Here is a 26,611-nt window from a genome sequence, read left to right on the forward strand (position 1 = left end):
TTTAATGACAATTTCATCAGGGAAATATATGGATGAAAAAACTATACAGAATCATTAAAGAAGTGTACATAACTGCAAGTTCAAAAACAGATTGCTGAAATAGGATAAATAAATTTTAGACTCTGAAACTTGGGCCCACTGAGCAAACCCAAATAAACCTTGAACGAAAAGGCCCTCGTTCCAGTCTGTTTGAAAGCATGAGCCGATACCTGTATTAAAATATTTCAGCTTTATTTTTAGAATAGTTTTTATCTCCTTTCAGATTTGTAGCTATAACATATTTAAGTGATCAAATGAATGAATAATGTTAGAAACCTAATCATATGCATATTAATAATCATAATGCAATTTCTGAAATTATAGGGCATTGCATATTATTAATTACAATGCAATTATATTAAAATAAAGATCAAGCATATCATTACCTCTTGATCTGCATGCTCTTCCGTTCTGTGAAAATATACGGCGTAAGTGCAATGTAATTACCCGGTGAATTGGTATTAAAATAACATTTTGAACAATTGCTATTTGTAAGAACAGAAATACAAGATTTTACTAATCTGAATGTCATCTGAAAGTCTCGGCTAAATTTCAATATTCTCAAACCCATTCCGCGGAAAAATGAGTTTCTCCTCAATACAGTGGTGTCAGACACCAGGGTAACTGACCTCGAAGCCCTACCCCTTGTAGAATAATTTTACTCTCCGAATTAAAAGAAGCACATAACCTGTCATAGAGATCTAATGATAAAAATGAGTATAGTTACAAACATTTTAACATGCGCTTTCAATTAAATTGAACAAAAAGTTGAAATGGGCCATAACACTCATACTTACCCATGAGAGGTGGTCCTCCAAGAGCCATGAAGCCTCCAGAGACTGTTGAAATGCTATAGGCCAAAGCTACTTTTTCAGCGCTGTAAGCGTCTGCAAATAGAACTACAACGAGACCTATATAAGCTCCACAGCAAAATCCAAATCCTGCAGCTCCAGCCAGCAGAGTTGAGTAAGATCTGTAGAATGGCAGGCTAAATGCAAACACACCTGATGTGAGCATGCCTCCTATAAACCAGTACTTTCGTGGACAGAAATGGAAGTCAGATATCCATGCACAGCCTATTCTACCTATGAGGTCAGTCAAAGCCATCACAGATAATAGAGATGCTGCATGTGCTTGGGAAAGACCTAGCGTTGTAGCATGATATGGCAGAAAAAGTTGAGTTCCAGGGTAACCTAACACATGGAAAAATAAAGAAACTGTCATTATGTAAAACCTACTCTTTTCAAAAATAGACAAATCAAGAGCTAGTTTCCCTAAACATGGGAAAAGTGTACACTTTTTACGTTTCTCTAGCTCTTGAGAATCATCAGACATATGCTTCGAGTCACTAAAATCAAGTCCTGTAAAATGTTCTTTCGTCAGAATCGCGCCAGCGGTGGGGCCAAAACTGTAAGAGCTTAAATACATAAAAGATGAAGCTCTAGAACCATGTTTCATGAGTCTTGGCGAGAGTTTAAACATATTAGGAAGAGATTCTGTGCTTCCCGAAGATCCATACATTTTATCATTTGATTTTGACATGTCTGCTAAATGCGGAGATGATCCTCCTCTTGGTATTCTCTTATTATGAACAGAAATACAATTTCCATTTGAATATAAATTAGGGCCCGACGCATACATATCAATATCTCTTTTGTTTATGAAGATTTCAGGTGCACATATTTTAACAGCAACTGAGCTATCGAGAGACAAATCTAAGCCAGATTCTAAAGGAATAGGTTCATTAAGTAAACTTTCCTTGTTTGTCACTGTGAGCTCTTCTTCAACGGAAGTATCTGCCTCAGGGGAATCACTTTGTGACAAAGCTTCTTTTGGATTTTCATCAAGAATAGGAATTGCCTCTATAGGGCTCTTTTTCTGATGCCATTCAACGGGTTGCCAGAGCATGATGCCAACACACGAGTTCAGTAATAAGCTTCCCATAATTAGGAAGCAGCCCCGTAAAGCATATTCTGAAATGAGTTTATGCGCTACAAGTGGCATAACGATTCCTCCTAGAGCATTGCCAGACATTGTTAACCCATTGGCCAGACCTCTGCGTCGATTAAAATACTTGGCTATCATCATGATTCCAGGAGTAAAGGTGAAGGTCAATGCTATACCTGTGAAATAAAAATAAAAATCATTTTACAGTAAGACAAAATCATAAATACCGATCAGATACTATAAATACACTCACTTTAAATTATAGAACAAGCAGAATGCTTGGAATAAAACTTAAGTTTATACTTTTACAGATACTGAATGATAAAATGTTCACTCTCAAGTATGCTGACGCTTCTCGACAGTTTGTGTGATAAGTATATTATTCTAGTTTATGGAAGAAAATATTAAATGTTCGGTATATTCATAATACGCTAAAATGTTTGTTTGATCTCATTATTAACTATATAAGATATTTTCTCCCTCATTTCGGCATGCCTTTGTGGCGAAATTAGAAGCATATTCGGTGCGTATTCGAGAGGTTCAGGATCCGTGTTTCATGCAGAGAACTGTACATTTTTCACGTCATCTGCTTAAATGAAACCTAAGACTCAGCAAGTGGCGCCCGAACTCAAAGGTGGTGGACAATAATTCGTCCCCACCAGCACTTGGCGACTGGGTCCCATAATTCCCAGCCGCCCTTTAAAATAGGAAGCGCATAAGGTATACTCTTCCACCTTTCCGCATGCCTTCGTAGTATAACTGGAAGCATACTCGACGCGTATTCGAGAGGTCCAGGGTTCGAGTTCCGGCGAGGGGATTTCATATATTTCACATCTCCTGCTTCATAAAAACCTAATGACTTTATAACTATTTTGTACGCAAATACTGATATTTAGATATATATATTTAAAATATATCGAGGAATATCCATATTCGTAGCACGAAGCTACATAACCCCGAGCATTAATAAATAATAATTTGTGATTATGAATGAATTTGAAAGAAATAAGGATTTTCAACTACAGAGTTGTGTAGTATGAGTAGCAGAATAACTTATTTTAATAAACATTAAAGAAAAATTTATAAACTATAAGCCACTATAGATCACTGAGCTATTTGCTTTGTTTCGTTAATTATTAAGCAGTTGCTGGCCCTTTTTTTTTAAATTTAGTGTTTCTTTGGTGTGATAGATTTTACAAGCAGATTAATTCTTAAATATTTTAATTTTACAGACGGAATCCTGAATATAATGCAATTAAGTAAACTAAGAAGGATTTAGAGAGATTTATCCAAGAGGGATTTAGGGGAGTCATCACCTTTACACCCTTTAAAAAATCGATTTTTTTTTTTTTTTTGCATTTTTAGAAACTGTAGGTATTTCTGAGTTTGTTAAAACAAACGGCGTTATGGTATTCAAATTAGAACCTTAAAAATTATGAAATACAGAAAACGATTCTGAGGTGAATATTGCCAGATTGGGCATTTAATTCATCACCTGACGTTAGTTTACATCTGTACGCGAAGCTGCTTACGAACGTTCACTCGTAGATTGCTTTAATTTCAAAAATTTAAAAGAGAATGGACACTGGATAACGAAAGCGAAAGCAAGAAATGAAGGGGAAGAACTTAGTGACGGTAAAACTCTCAGGTGGAAAAGGTGGCCTTACGGATGATATTATAAACCAGCTGACAATTTATTATGGAAATGCTGTTAGAAAGTGTTACAATTCTGTAAAAGATATCCAAAAGGCAGTGTGGGCAATATTTTACCACAAACGTTCTACCGACGTGGAACTTACTCACAATTTTTGTCTGACAGGGAAGTATTCGTGGTGTTTATATGAAAGAGCGAGTGCAAGTGGAAATCTGAAATCGTACAAACATATAAATTCAATTCCACAACCTGTAATGGATGCTATCAAAGATACATTTAAAGATCTTAGCATGCCATTATTACTAAAAAAGTGTTTAGGAGGACATACACAGAATTCAAATGAATCGTTGTATACTTTGATTTGGAAATTGTGTCCTACAAATTCCGGGTGTGGTTATAATATTCTTAAGACAGCAGTGAATGAGGCAGTTATTATATATAACGATGGTCAAGCTGGGAGATTATATACTATGAATACGCTTAGATACCGAATTGGTGATAATGCAGTCAAGTTTGCAGCAGACACTAATCAACGCCGTATTCAGTCAGCCGAAATAAAGGCAGATATGTCTACGATAAATGCTCGTAGAAAGCAAGAAAAAGAGCCAAACTTGTTGCAGTAACAGCTGTTGAAGAACGGACAGGTATGATATATGTAGCGGGGCAGTTTTAAACTGTTTTAGTGTTATTTGAGAGAAAATATATTGAAAATTTTGAAACTTTACACTTTGAAACCATTTTTCTCAAAATGGTGATTTTCATAATTGTGCGTACTCTTTAAGAAATCTATCACAGCTATTGATTTAAAAATTTCAGGGTAAGTAAATGATGATATTGCTTAAAAAATGCACCTATCTGTTTGTTTGAAAAATTATTTTTTAAGTATTTATATAATTTTACTTAAAAATTTTTAATGGTGTTAATATTCTTTGATATTTTAAAATTTAAATAGATGAAGAATTATACCTAATAATGTTTCATCACAAAATTGTAAAAATCTATTACCGTAACTAAATTTGTATTACTGTCAGTTTGCGCGCAGTGCTTCAGAACAAATTTTAAATTTTTGGATAATACAGTTTATCTTTTCTATATAAAACAAATGCTTACACTCTCTTAAAAAATAAAGAAAGAAACATAATAATCTATGTATAGAGATGAAACACTGATAATTTCATATATCTATGACCATAACAATTTGATTTAGTAAAACTCGAAAAGCAGCCAAAAGTCTCACTTTTTGCGTTGCGCAAAAGTGATGAGTACCCTTAGCACCGGATCTTTTTTATTCTCTTTAGAGATGCGTTATGCTGAGAGTGATTGAAAAGCTTTACCATGCACGTTAATTTCCACTTTTCTACAGAAACTAAATTATAATATTTCCAAGATAGGTATAAAGTACTGAAACGATTAAATACAATCCTCACATCTTAAAATATATTAGCTAGAATAAATCAGAACGGATGTCACTTTGAGGATAAGAAAGATGATAAGAAATTTTAAATATGTGTTCTGTAAGAATTTTAGTATATGATTCAAGAAGAATTTAATTTAAATCTTTAGTCTACAATTTTTTTTTTTTTTTTTTTTGTTGCAAACTGTCATGAATTTTAAAATGTTCTTTGTTTGATTTTACTATAAATTGTAAAAAATATTTCTTTATACTGTAGAGACATTAATATATTTTTGGAAGCAGGCAATATGAAAAACAGCAGCCGCCTTTCCCGGGTATCAAACCACGGACCTCTGGAATAGCAGCTCAGTGTGCAGAACCACTACACCACGAAGGCACGCTAAGAAGGCGGGAGAAATACCTTATATACTCCCCTTTTAAAGGGCGACTGGGAATTTTAAGGGACCCAGTCGCCAAATCCTGGGTGTGGAGAGTCAGGATCCACAACCATTTTAGTTCGGGCGGTATTGTAGAGACATTAGGATGTTTTTGGAAGGAGGCAAGATTAAAAATAGCAGCCGACTTCGCCGGGAATCGAACCATGGACCTCTGGAATACTGACCCAGTGTGCAGAACCACTACACCAAGAAGGCACGCTAGGAAGGCGGGATAAATACCTTATAATACAAAGAATGTGAATAACTTTCTTTTAAGACAGTTTATATTTATTCGAATTGACCAATTTATATCAAATTTTAGACAAAAAGAGGTATGCAACCAATCAAGTTATATTTTAAGTTCTAAATCAAAACCATAATGGATTAATATTTTATTATCAAAAGATTATTTATTGATCTTTAAAAACTTTAATAAACCACGTACAAATGATTATTAATTTTTCTCCCTCATCATAGTAAACAAAATATTAAAAACTAGTATTTAATTTGTAATTTTCATTTATAAATGAATAAAATTAATAAGAGATACATGCCTTGAACAACTCCGAAGAATACATAAAGAAACTCCAGATTTGGTGCAAAAGCTGAAATTGTCAAGCCAACAAAAGCTGTTAGGCTTCCAACTAATGCCACTTTACGAGGGCCCAGCAGCTGAGATAGCACACTTGATAAAGGAGCTGAAAGGCAAAGATACTAATTTAAAACAAATAATTACAAAATATTCACATCATTTGAATGAAAGGAAATTTCAGTTAATATTCCTAAGTTAATATCAATCATAAATTTTTGAGTTATATTCCTTTTTTAAGATACTTAGTTAATGTACATTTTAATTAAATAAAAGACTATGTGCGCTAAATAAAATTAAAATGAATTTTGAAAACGCAAAGAAAAAACAGTGATAATATAACAATAACATTTGCCCTATAACTATGCATTCCATGCAATGGATTTATCTAGAGTATAATTTCAAATATATGCATATCAATCTTATATATATATAAGATTAATTTGTATATACGTATCTCAGATATCATTCATTTTTCTCTTAAGAAATAAATTAATTTTGACTCATAGTAATAAAAAAGGAATTTTTTTTTAAATCCTGTAATAGAAATGTTTAAAAGTAAATTCAATTGGAATAAATCAATTCCATATACATACGGGTAAAAATAAAAGAATGCCTTGTTCACAACAAGTAACAGTTTAAGCTCCATATCAATCAAGGATGACTATATTTTCCGTTCTGACCCGGCATCAGTCATCACCGGTGTCTGATAGTTTACTTTTCGTTCAGGCCGCGCCAAGCATTGTTGACTGACGAAATACAATTTAAATAGGTTATAGTCTTGTTTCAGATTGATCTTCTATCATATTCTACAAAGATTGCCGACCGCCAGCATATTAGTGAAACTGGGTACCGCAGTCTGAATGGAAAGGAAGACAAAGCAGGCTTGGAGCTTAACGTGTCCAAGTAAGTAACTTCTTTTATTACGAAATGTGCAAAAGTGAAGTTGGATTATATTTAAATGAATGGTTGAAAAACAGTCATGTAGAAATTGTGATTAACATGCTAAGCATTATTACCGAATTTAGACTAATAATTTACGTTTATAAAGCTTTTTTTTAAAAAATACTATTACGTTTATTATTTGCAATTAGTTGTTATACTTAAAATCTCAAGTGAAACATATGTAGAGCAACCATCTAGTGGAAACGGTGGTAGAGGAACTCGGTGCATTAACCTAGACCTGGGCACGGGTTCGAATCTTGGAAAACGTATGAATGTTTATAAATGCATAGTGTCTTCGTTCCATGGCGGCACATAAAATACTTTACCAAAATACATAAAATACCAAAGGCCTCTCGCGAATTGTGGAAAGGCAAGAAGGGTTACAGACTCTCGGATACGTCCTCCGGGATGTTTGTTCTTCATGAAAATTTGAACAAAAGTTCCCCTTTCTGGAAAGTGTAATTTGGTCGCACCTCATCCTTCTCGCGAATGAGATAACTGCTACCATTCCCGACGTATGCATTAATTTGCAGGTGTCCGACCATTTGGAATAGTAATAGTAATAATAATAATAATAATAATAATAATAATAATAATAATTACACGTATGTAGAGTGAAATACATCGAAGTTACCAGGTAGAACAGCTCCATTAAAACACCGGAGCTCAAACTTGTCTAGGGGATATAAGTGTTTCAAATTCCTTGAAAACTTATTTATAACATTATATACAAATGAATTCCTTTTATTTTTTGAAAATGGGCTTTTAAATAACTAAATATTCCTCACTATTTACGTAATTTTCAAATGTCCTTATTAATAAAAAATTACTATACATCATATATGCATTTAAAACAAAAGGCGCTCACACACAATAAACGTAAAATTATTAAAAATAACGTGTCTCATTATTTCAATATTACACAAGTATGAAAGAAATAAAAATTGGTATTTAAAAAAATTCATTGTGATCTTTATTTATTTGGCTATTAATACGAGTAATAAAATAAAAATTCAGAGCGCGATTTTTTTTTCATTTCAATAATTTTCTTACGCGTAAAATATTTCGAAGTGTATAATTTTTTTAATTTAATAATGAATACTAATTCTGTGTCTTTTTGTGGAGGTGACTTCAATTTGAAAATGCTGAACTAATCGCTATTTTTGTTATACAGCGCAAGCTGTTTGAAACAGTATTTACACGGATGTATGTGTTTATCGAAAAGAAAGATTTTTAACACATCATGAATAAAGTTTACTTAATTCTTCGTCTAAACATGAAAAGAAAAATACCCAGGCATGGAACACCGACTGTTTAATTAATAGAGCAATATAAAAGTAATTAGGATTTTAGAGATTCAAATTTCTCACGCAAAAATAACAGCATTTTCGTCTGCTAGATTTTAAAAAATTTTACAAAAGATGATTTACAGTGCTCATTATTGCAAAAATAATTTTTTTACGAAGTTACTTAAGCAACAGAACTGACCTTACAAAAGAAGTTGAAGAGTTTTAAATAAAACTATCTGTGGATTATTTTCTCAACTGTAAAACAACTTATATTCATGTCTTTGAAATTTATGATAGGTGAAAATATTACTGAGTTATTTTACAGTGTGGTGCTTGATTAACAAGGTTTAGTTTTGCTCATTATTTTTAAAACTATTTTCGATAATATATTTCAGTTTCATTCATTGGATATAAGTAAAATATTTTCAGAATTAACAGTTTCATGCATTCAATAGAAATTCAATAACAGTTTCAGCATACAAGTATTTTTAAGTACAAATATATATATCACAAAAAGATTTTTGAACAAAAATACCCCAATATTATTTCCGAACAATATGATGCTGAAAAACAAATCATTTATAGACAAAATAGTAAGAAAAATTTAGAACCAAAACCACAAAGACATGAAAGTAATGAAATTTAAAATCAGTAAAATCCCAAAATCTTCCAATAAAAAATTACTTTACATTTTGCATTTCATATGCTTTATATTTGAAATGAAACTCTCTTAAAGAATTTTGGAAGCACTGTTGCTTAATTCTGTCCTAATTTCATATTCATACACGCTAAAGTTTTTAAAAAAATGTACACTTCTGGGCATAAAATTTACCAACTTACGAAATTTATCTGATTCAGGTCACGTAGAAATAGACATCTGATATGAAATTGTGTTATGTGTAACTATTTCAAAAGTGACATAGTAGGCGTCTATGAAGAATAAGCAGTATATTATCACTGTCATTCTGCTTTTCACATTAGCACAAACCTTGACATCTCTCTTCAAAAACAACAATTTATATTCCTAAGATTACTTGTTGAATTTTTTGGCGTGCTACAAAAAAGGAAACGGGAAAAAGAAAGCATTTGTAATGCATCTGACGTAATCGGCACTTACTGTTCATTGAGAGCTCACTTGGAAGGTGTTACAGCTTTATAAATATCTCATCATTCATCTCTAGAGGTGTGGGCTGGGGGAAAAGGTAAATAGTGCATTTTGTGAGGTAAGTAGCATTTTATGACATTTGTTACGGTTGTGACAAACGCCCACAGGGAGTTTAAGACATACCTTGGTGGGACTACAAGTTGAACATCGTGTTAAGTCATTTATAAAGATGGTTCTAGCGTCACAAAAAAAAAAAAAAAAAAAAAAAAAAAAAAAACCAAGAAAATATGAGTGGAAAATTTTAAAAATTGCAAGGAAGTCTCAAAAGGATTTCCCTGATAATTTTTGTATAAAAGCTGTTTTACTATTTAAAGTATTCCATATGTTTAAGCTTCTTCTTAAGCAATAAATGCTTGTACTTTCTTGTATATGTGACGCTATCCAAAAAAAGTATTTATGATAAGCAAACATTTTGTTTCCTTTGTCACTGAATTTAATGAATTGCTAGGAAAGGATTCTATACACAAGTTCCGAACAAATGGAAGAAAATAGATATATCCCATAAAAATGAATGCTTTGCTTTAAACGTTTCCTCAATGAATGGAATGAATTAGAAACTACAGTTAATATATGGCGTGATCCATATAGAAGACAGCAGAGAATGCTAACGTTTGACTTAAGTTACCGAAGACACTTCACGAGATATCCAAATTCATATGAAATGCTTATCACATTTTTTTTTGAAAGGCACAACATATTTATAAGAACAAGTAAGTTGTACAGCAGGTTGTAATAGCAAGAAACAAGGGCTTGCATTTATTTATGGTTTAAATATTTAAGATATATAGTACAGAATAGGATGAGTCTCTTATATTAAATACGAAAATTAAACATACACTTGTCAAGAACATTCCTGGAACGAAGACATAAATATTAACTTCAGATTTAATGCTTAACGAAATTCAACTTTAATTTTGTGCTAAATTGAATATAAACGAATGAATTAAACGTAACCAAAATTAAACGTAAACAGTCCTCTCATTACAGTAAATACCTCTGCAGATGTTATGAATAAATACATTCTCCTCTATACTGTATATTTTAATAATAGTTTTGAAGAAAATAGCATATTTTGTCTTATTACATAAATGATCGATGTCTCATTTCCTTATAATCACATGTGCTCAGATGCTGAATTTAAAACAAGAAAAGAATCACGCCTAGATTTTTGGAATATGTGATGTTTAATTAACATCAAATTTGATGTATGAGTAGAAATATTTAATAGTAAGAGTGACTTTTCTCGAACACTGGAATTTTTAATGATTTCAAAAATTACAAATATTACGCTTTTGAACGGGGTTAATATTTCAGCTTCATAGTTGCATATTACATAACACTTTCGATCCTGAGTTTTGCGAAACAGGTAGTAACGTAGACACGTTAATTAATGCAGAAACATTTTTTGAATTGTTAACTTTGAAACAATTTTGGGCACCCAGCTCTCATCTTCTAGTTAAAGGCACTGTTTGTCACCCGTGGTTGAGTAGAGGATACATAAAAGGAATACCATTATGGATTGATTACATATTTTCAAACATCTTAATCAAAGTCTGCTCAATTTTGGGGCAATAGAAAGGAATTTTGGAGAAAACGAACATTTACAGTTTAAGAAGAAATCGCTTGAATACAAAACTTCGTAAAAACACACGTTAAAAATTAGGAAAGTAATAAATAGTTACCATGTTTACAAAACACGGGCGTCATCCCAGGGCATGTGATGCACGCGGCACATAAAATAAAAACACTATAAATTTAAAAATGTGAAAAGGAATTACTATTTAACTCAGCCTTATAGTAAAATCCTTATTAACTACTTTAAATAGACAGCTCGGCATTTAATCATCGATTTTATTTAGAAATATAAATACAGACAATCTGTATTGCTATTGCAGCTTCTGTAGTTCTATCCCTGTATACTGTCTAGATGCAGGTTCATTAACGAAATATGTATTTTACACAGTCAAAGGGAATTTATTTTCTTTTGCCTCCTCTCGTCCTTCAACGAGAGAGAATGAGCAAAATTTATTAATCTATCTCCATGCATTTCCTTATCACATGTAGCTGAAAGAAGTGTTATTCGTTCCCATTGGCTTTGGCCCAATTTATAATTACGTTTTAGGTAAAGCAAAGGCGAGATTTTTGGCTTAGAAGTTTACACTGAATTATATATTTATTTAGTTATTATATTTTATTAAGTTCGCTTATTCTTATTTATGAGCTTCCTTAAAAAGTTTCGGCTGATAATGTGTTAAATATGCAATATTGAGTGAAGCATCTTTTATAGAAATTTGAAACATGACTGAAAATGAAACAGAAGAGCTTTTGAAGTATTTAATTCAACAAATCATCCATGATAGAATATAATCGATTAAAATGCCCAGGTTTTTCATCTGGCTGATAATTTGTATATTTTTACTTTTTAAACATAAGGAAGTGCGTTCATGCCTTTTATCAGAGCAGATTAGTGTACCTTTTGTTTATAACCAATTTTCGCTAAATAACCAATTTTTGCTCCTTTGCGTGTTTTTTTCCTAGCTCCCTTTAAGCTCGCGCTTCATATAAACTACAAGAATAATCCCTGGTGACCAGGGCAATTATGTCACTATCATGCACAGACAATGTTGTGTTAGAAACTAAATTTCACACTATAGGAAAACTGCAGGAGGCTTGTGAAAATCGTCTGCTGATTAACTGGAGATGGACGTCTCCGTCTGTTGTAACTTGAGACTAGAGTTTAACTGTAGATGAGGTCATATAAGACTATGTGCAGTCTAGATTTTGGACCTACTTTGAAACATCTTACCACCACAACGAGTTAAAAGCGCCTTGAATTCAATGGAGATTTATGGCACATGCAGTTTCTCGCTAGTATTTCGCTGAATGATGCTGCAGAAGTGATTGAGCGCGTGATAGAACGACATACCACTTATAAAACCATACTCACGATTATTCAAAAGATAATTGTTATTAATAAAATATTGCAAGCGCTGGAGAGTTATGCATTCTAGCACTTTCCTCATGGCAGAAAGCAGACAGACTAGACGGTAAGAAGTTGGTTTGGTTCATTTAATTATGACAAAGCACTTGAGGGCTATCTGCCTAAAAGGAGTATTATGTATTGTATATTATGTATTGTACAGCGTTACATTATCATATAATGAGGTATATTTATTATAGTGTATTGCATTATTATTGAGCTTTGTATTGTATGTTATTTGCGTAGTAAATAGTATAATGTGTATTCAATGTTACATGTACTTTGTCTTTAGTATAACGTCTATATTAGTTCGTGCGGTACTTTAAACATATCTTCAAGTAACAGCGCACTTTGTTATTCATCTCTGTAAGTTACATTGTGTGACATAATATGTTATATAATAGTAGCAGTATTATAAAACGTTTCTTTCTCTGAATTGTACTGCATCCTATTCTATCGCTCAACAAGTAGTATTATGTGCTTTTGTTTCCCCTCCTGTAACGTCTGAATATTCATATTGCCCATACAGAATTATATTTTATAAATACGGTTATACATTCCTACCATTCATTATTTTTAACATATCTGTCGTTTTCTACTATTCTTTATGCTATCATGTGTTATTAGCCCAACTATATTCTGTTATTGATTAATATTTCCATGCAACTGTATAACATATTTAAGTTCTAAGTAGATGGTAGATGACCCTAAGATCTGCCGACAAATTCAAGTCAGCAGCTACTTTAGCGGTATTTCAAAAAAAGAAAGGTAAAACAGAAGAACGAAAAGCAAAAAGAAAGAAACATCCTGATAAATTGTTCAGTAAATTTTATGAAAACAAGATGTGAAGCCTGCACTTTTGTTAGAGGTGACCATGTACCATTGCATACATAGTCAGCAAACAGGTGAGATAATATTTTCTTCATATTTTAGTTTCCTTAAATCTGATATTAAATTCAACGTTTTGTGATTAATCAAGTAGGAAACATGACATTTAATGTTTCATAATGATTTTTACAAATAGTTTTTAATAATTTTTCCGGTAAGTAACATTTCAATTTCATTTCTGACTGTGTCCTTTTAACTTTTAAGAGCAATGCATGTTCTAAAGTGTCTCCGCATTATTATCTTAAATTTTCGTGTTTATTGCTTTCAGAAAAAAAATATTTCTCAGAAAAAAACTGGCATGTTACCTGTTCATGCAATCTAAAAGATCATTACAGCGTTATTTTGGTAGATCGATGGGTCAATATATTTAGAAAAGAAATTCGCTAATGGGTACATAATGCAATATACAAGTAGATCGTACTTTTAGTATTTAAGCCATGTATACGTGCCATGCATAAAACGTGAATTTAAAATGCTGTTTTTGAAAAGCAAAGGTACTAAGATCTCAATTTCAGGGAATGTTAGTTCAACATAACAGCAAATTTATGTCAAAAGAAGTTAACATGTTTCTACTAGTGAATGCCCCGTGCTTACATTAAATTCGGTGACTACGCTCTTATTCATAAAATGACAACTCATTGACATAAAAATATATCCCGAAGTGAAATTTTTTTTGTCATGCCCAGAAGGTTTTATCTGAGCTTGCCTGAATGAAATTACAGTTTAGGAGACCAAATATGACTGAATTATATCCCAATAATTTTATGGAAACTAACTAAAACAAAATGATTCCATCCATTATTCTTACTAGACCAGAATGAATAATTTTACCTTTATTAAAGTCTTTCACATTCGACGGACCACACAATGAGAAAATCGTGTGTGCGGTTCCAGGCAGTCACTGTTTTCAAGCTTTTACAACGTACCACACGATACGGTTTGACATTGCGGACGCAATAATTCGTTCCAATTGACAGTACAAGAGATATAACTTCATGACCAGTGTCAAGAGATTTTAACGTTCTGCACTGTGTCTCGTTAAAGCCCCTTGATTTCAGGAGGGCTGACGAACCAATGATCTTGCTTACCCACTGATATCGTTCCAGATATAAGGAACCAGAGGATGTAAAATACTACTGAAATATTAAGGAGGCGTGGCTAATTCAGTCTGAAGATTGTTTCCATCGGAACAACACGCTAGACTGCTCTTGAACTCTCCACTAGACAGACTCTAGTTAATAGGATCCTCACGTCACGAGGACTATACTTCACTATAATAACTGTTCTATGCTATCCATGACTTATATATTCATGTAAAGAGCTTCTCATATTTGTAATAAATCTGTTTTCAGTTCATAAAATGCAGTAAGTATTACGCAGCCTCACAAATATATCCTTATATATGTATTACAATATATGGAGTCAAAAGCGCTACCTGCCGCCGGTTACCCACACACCATTGAAATGCGGTTCAAATTTTTTATCGCGTGAATTCCTTCTCCTGTCATTATCATCTGCGTCGAAGTGAAACGAGTATTTTTACTTACCATCATTGCGGTGAATATTTTCCATTCAGCACGCATGTCCTTTCCTGAATAGCGAATTAAAAACTCTTTTGCAACTTCAGTGCCTTAATATCAAATTCCTAGAAGCATTCATGATTTTTATATTTAATTCTTTAAAATATGCAGCGTGAAAAATTAAGCATGAGCAAAATATCAACAAGAAAACCAGAGGAGAAGCTGTCACGTTCTTAAGTTACATACGAAGATAAAGTGTCATCCATTTTCAATTGCCTTTTCAGTATGAATGAAATCCTTTAAACGCGCATTGGAGGTGCACTTTTAAATTACAACTATCAGATTTCTCTCACGGTATGAGTGCTACACATCACTGCCTTACTTCATAAAATTATAGGCTTTCAGCTCTATGGCTAAGAAAAGTATTTATGTTTTCGAAGCTGATAAAAATCGGTGTTTTTCTTATTTGTTTCAGAGTGATGATGGATACAACAGTCACCGTGTTCATAATGAGTAGTAGAATGATGAATTATAGCAATTTAACAGCTTTACACACAGAACAATGCATTTCAAATTACAATTATCATCGAGCAAATGCTTGTTACAAATCAAAATTTAAAGATGATCAGATATCTTTATCTTAATTCTATTGTAGCAGATTAGAATCAAGCCGCTCTTATCTAAACGTGACAATTATATTAAAACTTTAACTAAGAATTATATTCTGCGATTTATTTTATTTTTTCTGTCACTTCTGATTGGAGGCTTACAGATCTCACCATAAACGCAAACCAAAGTGCCAGAAGAGCATGGTAATTACAAATTCATGTAAGCACTAATCACATATTATATATAAATACAACCAAATTTAAAAAATCAAGTTTGGTTAATTCAAATTTTTGAATCATTTTTGAGTTTAAAAAATCTCATTGATTTTTCCTTCAACGCCTTCTTTCTTTTCATCGCTTTCAATGGTTTTATGGTTTCAATGATGGTGCAATCGTTTCTTGAACCGATGCGACTCGTGTTAACATTAAAAGAAATTAGAATAGAAGAGAAACACGCCAATGGGACAATCAAAATCGCAATAACAACCTTGTATTTAGCGGACATATATTAAAACACTCAATCGATTTCGAGGGCAGCTAAAGGTCCCGCCTCATCAGAAGAACAAAATTACTAGAAAGGAGAAAAAAGAAGAAAAATTAAGCATCGGCAAACGAGTCACTTTAGTTCTGATAACGACCACGTATTTCTGCGACTCCTTTGCCGATGATTCCCCAATTCCTCTAATATCCTCCTAATATCAGTCTCACAGACCAGATGCTTGTCTCAGAGCTAGTGGCCGGATGCCGCATGAGGGAAATACATATCACCTAATTTTCATTCTATTATCACGAGAGCTACTGTAGTGAACTTCAGAAAATGTTCCATTTTTTTTTTTTTTTTTAAATATTCTCTCTCTGTCGTATGTGTTTCGTAAAGTTAGTTCACAGTGTGTTTGGTAAAGATTGTTCATTAAGAATTTGTTGCTAGGTATCACGCAAATGATTAATCTGCGGCATGGTGTATAATATAGGGTGCATAATAGTAATTAAAATTACTTACATTAACTAAGAAAGGCCACAAACATTCTAGATGAAAAAATATTATAAATCAAGCGAAATTTTATTTCTAAGTTTTAACTATTTTCTTTTGCAGAAATATCTGGAATCATTTCTCAGATGCTGGAGCCAGAACTAATAAATGACACTGACAAGTGACATTCCAGGTTGAATGAAAAAGCTGCCGGTCCACACTTAAATGTATTTTCATTGATGCAGCTTCTAAAGCAAGACCAAGAAGAAAATGAATCAGCCATGCTCATGCTAAGTTGCGAGAATAAACCAAGGAGATCCCAGTTAAAATATAGAGAATTAAATGAAAAATTATTAAGCAACGATATTTTATTAGAAAATTATATCGATTTTGTGAGAATTACATTCATTTAGTACTCTAAGTATTGAACTGTTAAAAAAGGTTTATTTTTATTTAGTTAGTTTCATGTCATAGTTCTTCATGCGCATTTTTCAAACTTTACTTTATTTTGTATAATATATTTTAGTTGAAATATCCTCTTTTTTTCAGCATAAATCTTTTAATACTTTGAATATAACAATTTAATCTTAATTTAGACATTTACTTATTTACATAGTATATAAAACATTACATCTGAGCAATAAATAAAGCTGGTTAACCGCTTATTATAATAGCTGAATAAATGTAATAACATCATTTAGCTTCATAAATTAAACTTCTATGTACTTCAAATAATAAACCATCAGTTTTTACTCGCATTATTTCTGTTTTTAATGTTAAACGGAATTAGTGCACAGTAACATTTGGGGAATGGGTATTTAAGCAGTTATTGAGGCGGAAAAAATGAACAATTTGATTAGTAAAATGAATTTTTTTTCTCAATATCACAATTTATCGCTTATTGAAAAAATCATTTTTACTGAACGAATGCTATTTTGTTTAAAAATAACAAATCACGACGGTAAAAAATTCCTTTCTTCTCTCCGAGTTTAAAGCAATAATATCTTAAAACCCCTTGCTTTTGAAAAAATTACATATATTCATGCAAAGTAACTTCTTAAAGAAGAAATTCGGAATTTCCCATATACATATGGGAAAGCGTCAATTTACATATACATATATGATATATTCCCATATAGATATGGGAAAGAGTCAATTTACATATACATATATGATATATTCCCATATACATGTGGGAAAGCGTCAATCAAAGAAAGCGTCAATTTCTGGTAAAATGCATTTCATAAAGAAAGTGCTTCTGCTAGTTTTTGTGTCTCAACAATTAATCAGAACTCAATTTTCTTCAAAGGAAGACAGCCTAATCAAAAATATGAAACTAAATGTTAATTAAATTAAAATTTAATTTTGAGGTACATAGCGAATCCAATACACATTCGCCTTCTCAATTATTATGATATGATTTCTTTATACCTAAAATATATATACTAAAATTTTGTCTGTTCAGGTATGTTAGAACAGAGGTAATAGCTAAAATATGCTGAACTATCAGTAGGTACTGAAGAACTGGTAGGTACTGGTAGCTGACGTAAAAATATTTGAAGTTTATATTAAAAAACAATATAGTAAATACATGGTTATATAATAAATTCAAATCAAAATTCGTGAGTCATATGAAACATAACGCAGTATCAGTAAATTGCATTAAAACTGAAACTATTCAGCTGCATCCGGAATTATCCAAAAATAAAATGGAAACTATTTATTTAGCTGTATCACTGAAAATTCACCAGAATTGGAAATGGCTTGTCTCTAAGAGTGTCGCTTTAGCTGCGGAAACTGGCATTTTTGCTTCAATACAAAGTAACATCTTTGACTTGATATTTTCACAACTTTCATCAATATAATAGAATGTGTAATTAATAAATTAACAAATGAGTAATGTAATTAACAAATGAGTTAAACAAGCGTTGTATAATCCTAAATTAATTCTCGTAAAATCGTCAAAATGCTTTAAATAGATGAATAGTTATCAATTAAATTAAAATGTTAGAATATTGCGCATGTTTATTTAGTAACAAAGCATAATAATAAGATATGAAATACTGTTATTTATTCTGAATTGTTATGCAGAATATTGTAAGCAAATGAGTTGTTGGAAAAATTTAGGCCCAGAGCAGAAAAAGAGAAGAAACTTAACTTTTGGTAGAACAAGGGAGAAGCGAGTAATATTGAAAGTAAAAGTGTTATGTAATAAAAGTGATTTTGGCGGAAAAGTATCATAGAGGAAGACATAATCATCAAAAGGAGATCGAATTATTACCCCGCGATTAATAGACGGAATTTTTTGGGGAAACGTCACTCGGTGAAAAAGCACACACAGGATTTCAATGGCGTGTCCATGATATTGCAAAACTATTGGGGACATCGAGAAGTACTATATCTAAAACCATGATAGCATATAGTATTCACAGCAAAACGTCATCCTGTGGGTGACATAACTATGGAAAGAAAATCTAACTCATTTGGCAGAGAGAGGAAAGCATTGGAGACTATTATTACTTAATCAGCAAGAGCATAATTGCTGTTTTTGACTTAATAAATGCAACGTACAGATCCCAATTTCGACTCAATTTAAAAAAAGTGAAAGTAATTGTACGAACAAAATATTTGTAGTACAAGTCCTAGATGAATCTCAGATGAAGGCGAAATGGACACTACAGTGAATACCAAAAACATAAATATGGGATACTTATGAAAGGAAAAATATATTAGTCTTCATTTGAATCAGCCTTCACACTCATAGGAGGTATTGTTTTCCACACTTGATTTTGCCATATGCTATTTAAAAAATATGTCAATAAATTTATTTTTAAGAAAAAATTAATCGATCTTGTGATTTTTTTAAAAAATATTCACCTTTTCTGCCTCCTCTTATGCATTCCGGATTTGCACAGATCCATTTCAAGAAGAATTCAAACTGTTTTAAATTCAAGAAATGGTCCTATATCGTATTAGGTGCGTAACACTCTTTTTTTAAAATGTCTTCATTATTTTGCATAGTGACTGCACGCATATGCAGTATAGCTTGCATACACACGCACGCATATATACACTTGTTTTTAAATACTTGTTCTTAAATCTTTGATTAATGAATTTAAAAATCTAGGAACTAATTTCTTTTGCGCAGTTATGTAATCTTACATGCGTAAGCGATTTGTTCCCACAGCAGCTTTATTCTAATGGCCAGTCTCATTGATGATGTGGTCTAATATACACAGTACCTCTTTTAATTTCAACTTTCTTTATTCGATTTTGAAAATCTGCGTTTACTCCTACGTTTGTGAATCTTCAATCTGTGATGATTTCCATGGTTTCACAGAAGCGGTATTGCTGAAGCGAAAAAACGGTGGTATATAATAAATCAAATGGCGGGTGAGTATGAAGAAAAATTATTTGATTTACGTGCCCAATCAGAAGAATGAAAAAATGAAAATGATGTAGAGATAGAGAAGGCGACTTCTCTTCTATGACGGATAATCAGAAAATCTTAAATCAAGAAAATTTATAACTGAACAGTTAGCTGAAGCATTCCGTTCCACTGAAGCGCTGTTTCGCTATGTTTAAGAACCAAGGTCCTAACACGAACAGGTTTACGAAAGTTTTGCCTAGCAGCTAGTGATATCAGTTGTTATATAAAGCCATCACGATGAAAGATATAAAAGAAAAGGAGTTGGAAAAACATTCAGAGACATCTTTTGAGAGAAATCAATTTCAGTAGTAAGTTTGTAAGGAATCTTTTCCTTCCTTAACGTGTGATTTCGTGGTATAATTGGAAAGCAGATATAACTATAAGTCGGGAAGCCCAGAGTTCGAACCCTGGAGCGGACATTGGTGATTTTTTTTCATGTTTCTTGCTTTGGAATAAACCTAAAGACTCTACGAGTTTTCTCCTTTTATAAGAGAATCAAGTTCTGATTCCTCAACGGCCATTCTGTCCTCTTCAGCACGATCTCTGCCATCATCTTCCAATTAATATTTCTTTACATTCTTGTTTCAAAAATGTTTCTTTCATTAAGAAAAATGTATTTACTCAATATTAGTGGTAGCTCTTAATACACTTTTTAAATTTTATCATGCTTTGAATCTAAATATTTCATGCAAGTTTAGTTTATCTTCTGCTTTTCTGAAATAATAAAAATAGCATAATAAAGGTATAGTAGAATCAATATAATTAGAGAATTTCGTTGTATTTCTCTTATCATATATCAGACATTATTAATTGCTGTTAAAATTTTCATTATTACCGTATTAAGACTGTTAATCAGGAATACAATTTAATGGAAATTCCACTTTAAAACTTTTTCTCAGTTCTAGGCCTTAATCCGAAGATCTTTTTTTTATATGAAATATTATCAATCGCCAATTATATATCTTTAAAGAGCCAGAATTATGAGGCTACCCCCTAATTGCTCTAAAGCAGCAATCTATTAAATGATAAACTATGTATCCAAAGATAAAATGTCAAGGTAAGATACTGTAATAGATCAACTAAGAATTAAAATTTGACTAGAAAAGATAAAAGAAAAGCCTAAAAAATAAACTTGCAAGCAACGGAGAAGTAAATAATAAGAATACCTATATTTTCATGAAACCCTTTGTAAATTTTGATTTGATAAATATATAATATCCTAGCTGAATTAGATTTCCTTGTAAGCTGCAGTACTAAAGACTGTGTAGTGACTGTTTGTTGAATTCTTGTTTATAACAAGTAGAAAAAAAGGAAAAATTTTCCTTTATTAAACCTCAAAATAAATAAACAGATGGACCATTCTCGGGCGTACAGTAAGCCTCCACTTGGGCTATAATTCAAGATACAAAATATAAAACTAAACTAATGCTAAACAAAATTAACCAGGTGAAGCTGCACAGAACCAACTAACAGAGTTGGCCCTTATTTATAGACTTCGGGCGTATACTAGCAGGCACGTAGAAGAACGACCGGATAACAGTAAGCTTAGACTAGCAGCAACAACGTGGCCGAAAAGCAGAACACGTTCTTCCTCCTGAAGTGACCCAGACTTCAGCTTAAACACTCGTTTCCATCTCATTTACATAAATCGTAATCCTTAAAACTCATTCTGGCAGGGGAATGTAGGTGGAAATTTAGAATGTATAGAAAAGGCATTTTTGAAAATAAAAATAACTATTAAAAAAATAAAGTAAACCCTACAAATGATTAAACTTTGAAAAATTAAAAAGCTAGAAATATCAAATGGTTTAAACGTATGCCGTAAACTATGCACAGCGTAAAGGTAAGGACTAAACGCAAATATAAGCGGCTTAAACATTTTACAATATCGTAGCACGTGAAAATGACAATGACACCATGGACCAAGAACTTGACTGAGAACCTTTTTATTACTTTTATAAGTTTTCGGATTCAGGTTCAGATTTTCGAATGAGATGGCCAGTGACGTTCCATTCTACCACTCTGAAATGGTAGAAACTATCTCGTGAGGGGACATTACTATGATCAATCACATCAAACTCAGTAGGTTTGGGGTGCAAAAAATGATTAGGTAGTAAAGTAGAAACGACGCGTTTAGTGAGTGAAGAATCCCGTAATGGTAGTTTTTGAAGCTGAATGGGTTTGATGCGAAATTAGTAATAATTCTGGCGTGTGTTTCCCTAGAAAAAGAAATTTTTGATCATCTACCACATTATGTATGTAATGTTATTAGCTTACCTTAGATGTAATTTCCTCTTAAATTGATATAATATAAAGTAAATTACATTGCAAGCTGCGAAAAGGTCCAAGAAATACAATGAAATTTGATACTCATGATCTTTTCAACGAAGATGATATTCGTATTATTATCCTATGATTACACAATGTGTGCACAAATTTGCAATTAACAGTAACTAAATCATATTTATCTCTTAACTGGAAATTCTGAAGTTGTGATACTATGCAACTGGGATGATAGATACCTCAAATAAAATATTCTCATAAGTTTAGCTCAGTTTCTCACAATCCATAGTGATCATAATATCATAAAAGAACATGAACGTTTTTCTATACGGTGGAAAATAAAAGTCAATTTCTCATTAGAAATAACTCTTTAAGGGTGGATTTGTTTTTCTTTGTTGTTTCCAAACAATTATTTATCAGTAAGGCGTCGTTTTGACAGAAAGCTATTGTCACCGCCTTTGCACAAATTTAAAACAACTACTCGGCTTTTAATTTGACTTCTTTCCCCTCCTTCCCATAGAACGGTTTTTGTTATCAAAGAAATATTGAATAATCTCGCTTGAAATAGAGGAACAAAATGTAATTTCAGAGAAACTCTAAAAAAACAATGAGTACAAGAAATATTGATACAGGGTGCAAGAAATGTTGATACAAACTCAATTTATGAGGCCTTTTAGAAAAGTATTTGGTCCTGGATTTTGTTTACTCAAAGATAGTGTACGTTCGCATATGTCTGCTTCGGCTCCATAATATTTGGAATCTAAGGATGCAGCACGTATGGATTTGTCAGCTTTACTCACAGGATATAAACCTCATTGAACATCTATAAAATGGCTATGGTCACCGAATGTAACAGATAACTTACCACACCAATCTACTGAATAGATCAGAAAAGTTCTTGTTCAAGAAAGGAATTACTTATTTTTGGAATTACTATATAATATAGTCAACAGTCTGTTGAAATGCTGCTAAAAATTTTTGAAGGTAAATAAACTGTATTAAACATTCTCATGACTACAACGCTGGCTAGGTGGAAGTGAAATGCGCCGATGTAAAATTTAAAATTAGACAAAAGAAACAATCTTAGGTTGGCGTAGATTTTGAATTAAAACTCTATAGATTCCGAGGATTCCGGACACAAAGGTCCCAAAAGAATTTTAGCAAAAATTTTGGTTAGATTAATTTACTATAGTTAAGTACTCGAGAAATATCAGCCTGGAAGAAAGGATACTTTTACAGATATTCTAAATGAAACTGGATCATATTTTTGTATAAGGAGGCACTGCATTTGTATTATACTTGGAGAAAAACGGTCAAACTTCCAGTTACCAAACTATTCTGCTCCAAGAATGAAACCTGAAACGAACTTCAACTGTTATGGGGCATTATTTAATCCGAAAATAGTACCAGATATTTCAATAAAATCGTACTTTTTGTCTGTAATATTATCTTTAAAGCTACACAAAGCTACTCGTTTCAGTCAAGGGAAAATAGATGTAATTTTAACATCTTTAATCCAAACAGAATTGAAATATCAGTACACCAAAATATTTTTAATACGTTCCTTTAAATATTCTAGAACAGAATACGTCATCTGCATTGTTGGAAAACCTACCTTAATGAAAGGATGCTATTGACAAAAAAAAAAAAAAAAAAGGGAGGAAAAGATAAAAAGAATAAAACTGTTTGGTGAGAAAAGGAATTCCACATAAAATAGATTGCGATAACCGAAGAGAAGGGAAGAAGTTATATGGCGAAGGAAGAGAAGATTAAAATCGAATCTTATTTATTTTGATACAGAAACATGAGAAAGATAGAATTCTCCATTTGTGTAATACAAAACAGCCGTAGAGAAATTTCAGTATTACCTTATAATACTTCTTAATACCAGTATACCTCTTAATATGCAGCAAAAGCTCAGTACTATTTGCTTAACATATCAAATCTGTGTATAATTCTTATTTTCACTTAACTGGTTTTACTGAAGTGTAAATGCATTAAATTCTTAATATTTTAAAAGACACGCTCACAAAGAAACATATCAATTTATTAGAAGGCGCAGCACCGAAAGTAGGCTTTATTACCCCCCTTCTTTAACCCCTCGATAGAAACTGAACTGATAGAAAACACAGCTTGTTACTTTAGAATAAGCACTTCAAGATCCTTTTCTTCCCTTTAGCTTTCTTCATAATCACTGTAAAGACTCCTGCTGAGTCGAGTCTTCTGAGCTAAAATTCTCTTTTATTCTAATATTCTCTCTCGAGAAATGAAGGGAGGATCAGTAAAACATTGAAGTGCCTGTTTTAAAGCAACAGAAAGTATTTATTCATCAGTAAGACTGCGCTATGTCCCATAACAAATCACGTTTGTCCTTTAGCATGTCTTTTCTTTGTAAATTAAGCTGGTCTGTCTTTGCAAGTAAAATGCCTTGTAAGGATTATGTTAATTTTATTAACAGTCAAATTTTGAGTTAAACTTCCTTTCTTATCGCTTCTTAATTTCAACTTACCACTTCCGGCCAGAACGTAGTTTTAGAATCACGTCTGGATGTAAATTGAGGAAGAGCGGTATTTAACCGCGAAGTTCTACTGTCTTAGTCAGTGAGAACCAGAAATTCTGGTTAGCACGCGTCCGCCTTTTTAGGCTACTCTCTCTTAAGCTATTATTACGCGCGGCCATACTTTAGGCCCTTGATAACTTCGCAGTCAATTAGCGTTAAGGAGCCAACTCCGTTAGAAGTTTGATAGCTTTGAATATATCTCTTTAGTGAAGATTAGTTTAGTTTAATTCTTAGTTCCTAAGTTCAAGACCGAGTGTCGGCTTTATTGTAAAACTCCAAGACGGAGTTCTGTTAAATCTTATTTGAATAATAAAGGGTCCTTTTAAAACTTTCCAAGTTTATTTACTGTCTCACGAACTCAACGATTATTCGCTTACTAGTTCTTAAGATTCTTCACATTCAACTGTAACTTAGAAGTACACAGTATATAGAATCTTTATAGCCTATTCAAAAACTGCAAACAGTCGAAAGCTTCATACTATATCAGCATAACATGCATATCCACGACACTTCAGAAATGACATTATGCATCCAGGATTACAGAAGTCATTGTTATCAACATATCACATTTTTTTAGCCGCAATTGCTAAAACATTTTTAAGAGCATTCCTAAAATTAAATTTAAAAAAATCAGATCCATTCCCGGAATATGACATTGATGATAACACGAATTGTTTCTTATTTATTTGTTTATTCTGGACACAGGAAATATACTCAAGGGAAGGAGATCCTTTGCGGAGGACATTCTAAGCGAAATTAACTTGCATTCACGTTGCACAGGAGGAAAACTACGAAAACACCCATTAGCTGGGATTCACAACTGGATCGAATTACCATTGTTCGACGGTTTTCATTGGTTGGTTTCATTTAGATATTAAATTCTTAAATGAAATATTTTTGTTTTCGCTATCATTTTATTGCTTTCTATACCAAAATGAGTTTGCTAATTTAAGGGCTTTGCTAAGAAGTTTAATTTTCTTTACTTTTCAATAAAGGAGACACTTTTGCTGTCCCTCTCCAATGGAAGTATTAAATAAATAGGCAGATTCTCAACTAAATCCTTTCACGAGATACTGCGACTCATTCATTTAATTTTTAAACCTTTTCGAACTGAATAATGATCGTTTATATATTCTCCTTTTACCCGATACAATTTTGTGTTATGTAAACCCCCGAATTTCTCCAATGTACATTGTGATTTAAAGTATCTCAAATTATTGTAACTTGAAGAAAAAAGGATGGCATTTATTATCGTGATGTAAGTAACATTTTCTAGCGAAGGCTCACAGTTGCGTGGATAACTAAAACTTTCGCACACCCACAGATCATTTCTGTGTCAAGTGAAGGATCGGCTATTTGCATCTTTGTTTTCATATGTGTTATATAAATGAGAAAAAATATTCTCTTGCAAAATTTTACATGAAGATATCCTTTCTTTGTATACAATAGCGCTATTTGTTGTAACCACTTATTGCCTTTCCAAGGGAAAAATTAAGAGGAATAGCCTTTCAAGCGAATTGAAAACATACCGCCCATGTTTATAACATTACAATGATGGCTGACTTTAAAATCTTCATGTAACGAAAGACTGAGCCCACCTTTCGTTCACTGACTTTGTTACCAAAATGTATAGGACTACACTTGATCTCGTAATGCTATTTTATTCCTATAATCCTAACAGGCGTGAGGCGAATTATCACTATGTCTGAAACAAATAAAAATGCTTGATAAGATTAAAATAACGTTTTTATTTAAACAGAATTTGGAACATAACATTTGTTACAATGACCCAATTCGTGGTGATGAAAAATAAATAGAATAGTTCAATGTAACTTAAACATTGAAACGGTAGTCAAGGACTACACAATTAAATGCTACACTAGAAGCTAGCTCACTAACTCTACTGGAGCGTCA

At 32.3% G+C, this 26,611-nt stretch overlaps 1 protein-coding gene across 1 annotated transcript in view; it reads right to left on the reverse strand.

The window, feature by feature from the left end:
* The window catches only part of LOC118192490 (putative monocarboxylate transporter 5), a 210,639-nt gene that overhangs the window by 63,781 nt on the left and 120,247 nt on the right, over positions 1-26,611 (reverse strand). The window contains exons 3-4 of the mRNA XM_085807155.1: positions 6,025-6,168; positions 837-2,162 (exon numbers count right to left, since the gene is read on the reverse strand). Coding sequence (XP_085663281.1) covers positions 837-2,162; positions 6,025-6,168 — 1,470 coding nt within the window. The remainder of the gene's footprint in view (positions 1-836; positions 2,163-6,024; positions 6,169-26,611) is intronic.

The sequence above is a fragment of the Stegodyphus dumicola genome, chromosome X1 (genome assembly GCF_044657685.1).
Source record: "Stegodyphus dumicola isolate Sdum_Otavi_A_Nest chromosome X1, ASM4465768v1".
In the NCBI taxonomy this organism is placed as follows: Eukaryota; Metazoa; Arthropoda; class Arachnida; order Araneae; family Eresidae; genus Stegodyphus; species Stegodyphus dumicola.